Below are 3,927 nucleotides of genomic sequence, written 5' to 3' on the forward strand. Positions count from 1 at the left end.
CACTCATCCACCCATGAATCAAGTTTTGGGGTTGGAAGTTTCTAAGGGTGGAATGCTTCCAAATACCACGGCGGAGATTCTCCAAACCTTACAACACAGTGAGGTTTCATTGTATGGATGCACATCAGGAGTCTCATCTGGGTATTTTTATGACCCCGTTCTCAGGGCCCTAGGATAAAATACTTGCAACGTTTACTGATGACGGTGGGATGGACTTTTGCACATGTTTCGCTACTCTGCCTGATAGTCTTAATCCTGCTAAAGTTTCCCTTAACGATCAGACAAATTCTCAGTGTAGGCGACTCCTCTTTCTGGATTTGTCCCATTAAAAACACAGGCAAATGGAATATGGGCCTTCTGGGAAGTATTCAAGGCATCACTGCTTCATCAGATCACATGCACTGATTCAATTTCACGTGGCCCCAGAAAAGATGAAGTTGTGCTTCTTCAGAAATGGATAGTTTAGCAGATAATGCAAGTGGGAGATACAACCGCAGCTTTACTAGCAACCACTGAGGCACAAGAACAAGAGAGGGTCCCGTGCTTTGACATGGCAACAGCCCTCCTAACCCTCTCTAACCAGCAGGAGGTTATGGATCCACTGCACACGGCTGTATCCCCTTTAGAGAGGCACGGGGCGCTTGGGGAGAAGCGTGTTCCTGTCTCAAAGCCCTGCGGAAGAGGGAAGGGTAACCAAGGATGCTTAACGCGCCTATTTTTAAACTCTCAGGTTCACATGAGGTCTCTGGTTGAAATTATGAAAAGAGGGTGAGAAGATAAAACAAATCGATGCTGTGGGTGATTTTGGGGTTTTTTTCCCCTCTCTTTTTCTAGAGAAGAAAGACAACACAACTACATTAGGATGGCATGTTGGATTTACCCAGTTGCCTTTAGGAGGGTTCTGCTCCATCAAGCTCATGAGATCACCAGGAGACAAAGAAGTGTAGACCATTAAAAAAGAACAAGTTCCTTAGGTCCTCAGGGTGGATGTCCCCTAAACTTCTGGATTTTTCTGCTCAAATGTCTGGTTGGATAATAAAGGGAGATCTGACCTTCCTGACCTCCCTGCTTGTCCTCTCAAAACAAGGGGTTTCCTGTGAAATATTGCATACGGTCTCGGTTTAGTTTCTTTTCTTTCATCCTTCGATTTTGGAACCAAATTTTGACTTGTCGATCTGTGAGATTCAACATTCTGGACAACTGGAGTCTTTTCTCTTTGTTGATGTACACGCTGAAGAAAAATTCCCGTTCCAGGACTCTAATCTGGTACTTGGTATAAGGACACCTCTTTTTCCGTGATCTCTGGGGAAGCGCTGAAATGTTCGGAAAAAGAAGGGAAGAGGAGGAATGGAAGTGACAGAAGTGGCTCATTCCAAAATGTTCCCGAACAGCTAGACGAGAAAACTGCCTCCTTCCCCCCTCTCCCCCGCAAAAAGACTTTCAGCCTCCCTCCAGGTACCTTCGGTGTGGTGGCTTGGAAAGGGAAGAAGGGAAACCAAGGGAGAAAGAAAGGTCGCCCTAAGTTCCCACCTTATTGTGGTGCTTCCTAAGGCTTGAGTCCCACTGAACTGAATGGGAATTGGTCCCGGGTGAGGATGTTTTGGCTTGTGCTTTTCTGAAAGGAAAGCGATATGAATGGGGGGGGGGGACGGGGGGACGAAGACCGACTTGCATGGGCTCCCCTTTCGTTACTCCTTCCTCTCTCCAGAAACACCCCTTGACCCCATCGGACCAACCCCCCCGTTTAACAGCCACTGAATTCCTTTGTTTGCTTGAGTGTTTGTAAGGGGCCAGGGAGGTCTTTGCAAAACTCTCTCCTTCCCAATTTCTTTCCAATTGAAGTTCTCCTCCAAGAAGAGAATTGAAGCCCATCTCCAAGATCTTCTTTTCCCAAACAGGCTTTATAACCCGAGAAGATATAAAGGATGCTGTTTAAGGCGCTTATAAAATGGCACCTTAAAAAGCCTGGGACTTGGCGAACTGATGGGTTGTCGTCTGCCTGCCGGCCTCTTTCTCTCTCCGTCCACCTTTCCCCGTTTGCGGTCCCCCCTTTTGAGAAAGGAGGAAGCTGAGGGCTCCAGAGGACCGAGCCACCCTCCTCCTTACCTGCACTGTGGCTCTTCAGAGCGCGGGCCTCCCCCGAGGAGGAATCCGCGTTGCCCTCGTTGCCCTCTTTCTTCTTCGGCCTGGGAAGGCGGGAGCTTGTGCAGCAAGCGTCCCTCGGCGCTGGCGGCGGCTTGAGGCCCTTGTCGCGCTCCGGCTCTGCCTCCGCCGGGGAAGGGGCGCCGCCGCGGGCCGCCACGTAAAACTGGTCGAAGCCCTGCGGGAGAATGCCATTCCTGCCTACGACGCTGTAGAAGGTGGCAGCCGCGGCTGCGGCCCCGGGGTGGGTGCCGCAGACCTGGTCACTTTTGAGGAGGGCGTCGCTCCTGCGGGCCGGCGGCTGCAGGAAGTCCCGGCTGTGGAAAACCTCCTCGTAGTAGCCCGGGGAGTAGGCAGTCCGGTAAGACCACTTGCTGCTTCCGCCGCCTCCCGCGTAGTCACGGAAGGTGGCGGGCACTTCGCCCACCGGTTGCACCTGGCCGGGCAGGGCGGAGGCGTAAGAGAAAGTCATTTGACAGGAAGGCGGCTGGGACAGGAACGGGGGCTTGCCGGAGAAATCTGAGGGGGAGATGTAATAGGCCGCGGGGAGGTACATGGCGGGAGCCCCGTGGCTGCCGCAACCGTCCAGGTCACTCATGGCTGCTTCTTCCCTTCCTCCGCCTCTGCCTAGGGGAGAGTGGAAGCAGGCGGTGGCACCAGCCACGGAGCTGAGCTCTTTGGATCTCCAGAAGCCCCATCTATGTTCCCGCCAGGCTTTGGGCAGGAGCCGCCACAGCGAAGAGGGGAACAATCCCACGGCGGGCTGACGCGCAATTCATCTCGATTGATTCGTGGGGTAATTATGTCACGTGACGGAGGCGACGGAGAAATGTCCTTATATCTATATCAGCCTCTCCCCACCCCCGCCACCCCCAGACCAGCTGTCTGCCTTCCCGCCTCCTCGCCTTCGCCGACGTTTCGCTGCAAGAGCCCCTCCAAGAAGCCCCTGGCCTCCGCGGAGTCAAACCGGGCACTGGCTCGTCCTAACGGGACCATTTCTAGCTCTCGCCCGCCTTCCGCCCCCTCCGCCCTCCCTCGCTCCCTCCTTCCCTCCCGAAGCAGAAGCGAGGGCGACCTATAGATAGGGCGGCGGATCACCTGGGCATGCCAACCACATCCGGGTGCCAAGCCCCGTTCCTGCAAACGCTCATCAGGACGCCTCTGCTGCCCCCTTCCCCGGGGCCGCAACTAGAGGGGAGCAACCGGGGCATGTACCCCGGGCGCCGCGCTGGTGGGGCGCCAAAATGAGCGCGGCGAGGGGGGGCGCCAAAATGGGTGCGGAAGCCATGTTTGCCCCGGGTGACACAGACCCTAGTTGCGGCCCTGCCCTCCCCACTTTCCTTCTCTCTTTCTGAAATACAAGCAGCCCCGACCAGGCAGCCATAGAGGCTGTAAGGCCAAAAAGGTGCTCCAGAGCAGTTTTCTCCCTTCCCCTCCCCTCCCCGCTCCGCGAGATCGGACTGCGGCGTCCACATTAAAAAATAACAGGCCAGCTAGCTGCTAAGCGCTTTCTCTTTCTCCCCCGCCCCTTCTCTCGCTCGCTCGCTCGCTTTCGCTCCTTCTTTGGCAGCCTAGCTGGCAAAGGCTCTGGGAGCAGAGTGGGGCTCTTCGCCCACGGCTTCACCACACTTCGAGATTGTTTGCTCCCTCGCCCCGCGGCTCTCCCTGCTTTTCTCTTTGAGGAGGAATTCCCAAACTCCCCGTCGGGCAGAAGGACCTTCTTCTCTGGCCTTCTTTTCGGTCATTCTCTCTCACACCCATCCCATGCACTTTGGTGTAGTGCAT

At 55.1% G+C, this 3,927-nt stretch overlaps 1 protein-coding gene across 1 annotated transcript; it reads right to left on the reverse strand.

Moving 5' to 3' along the window:
• Window positions 1–961: 961 nt before the first annotated feature.
• Window positions 962–2,979, reverse strand: HOXD11 (homeobox D11). Its single transcript, XM_063292036.1, has 2 exons — window positions 2,107–2,979; window positions 962–1,313 (listed from the first exon to the last, which is right to left on the reverse strand). The coding sequence occupies exons 1-2, from the start codon at window positions 2,738–2,740 to the stop codon at window positions 1,078–1,080; spliced, it is 870 nt and encodes a 289-aa protein (XP_063148106.1). The 5' UTR covers window positions 2,741–2,979; the 3' UTR covers window positions 962–1,077.
• Between the last annotated feature and the right edge of the window lie 948 nt (window positions 2,980–3,927).

Source organism: Candoia aspera, chromosome 1, assembly GCF_035149785.1.
Source record: "Candoia aspera isolate rCanAsp1 chromosome 1, rCanAsp1.hap2, whole genome shotgun sequence".
NCBI lineage: Eukaryota > Metazoa > Chordata > Lepidosauria > Squamata > Boidae > Candoia > Candoia aspera.

Bases quoted from the DNA above. Each gene is read 5' to 3' on its own strand.
- HOXD11 (XM_063292036.1), bottom strand. From the start codon at position 2,740: ATGAGTGACCTGGACGGTTGCGGCAGCCACGGGGCTCCCGCCATGTAC. The intron at 1,314-2,106 runs GTAAGGAGGAGG...CGAACATTTCAG, and splicing joins TCTGAAGAGCCACAGTGCAG to CGCTTCCCCAGAGATCACGG.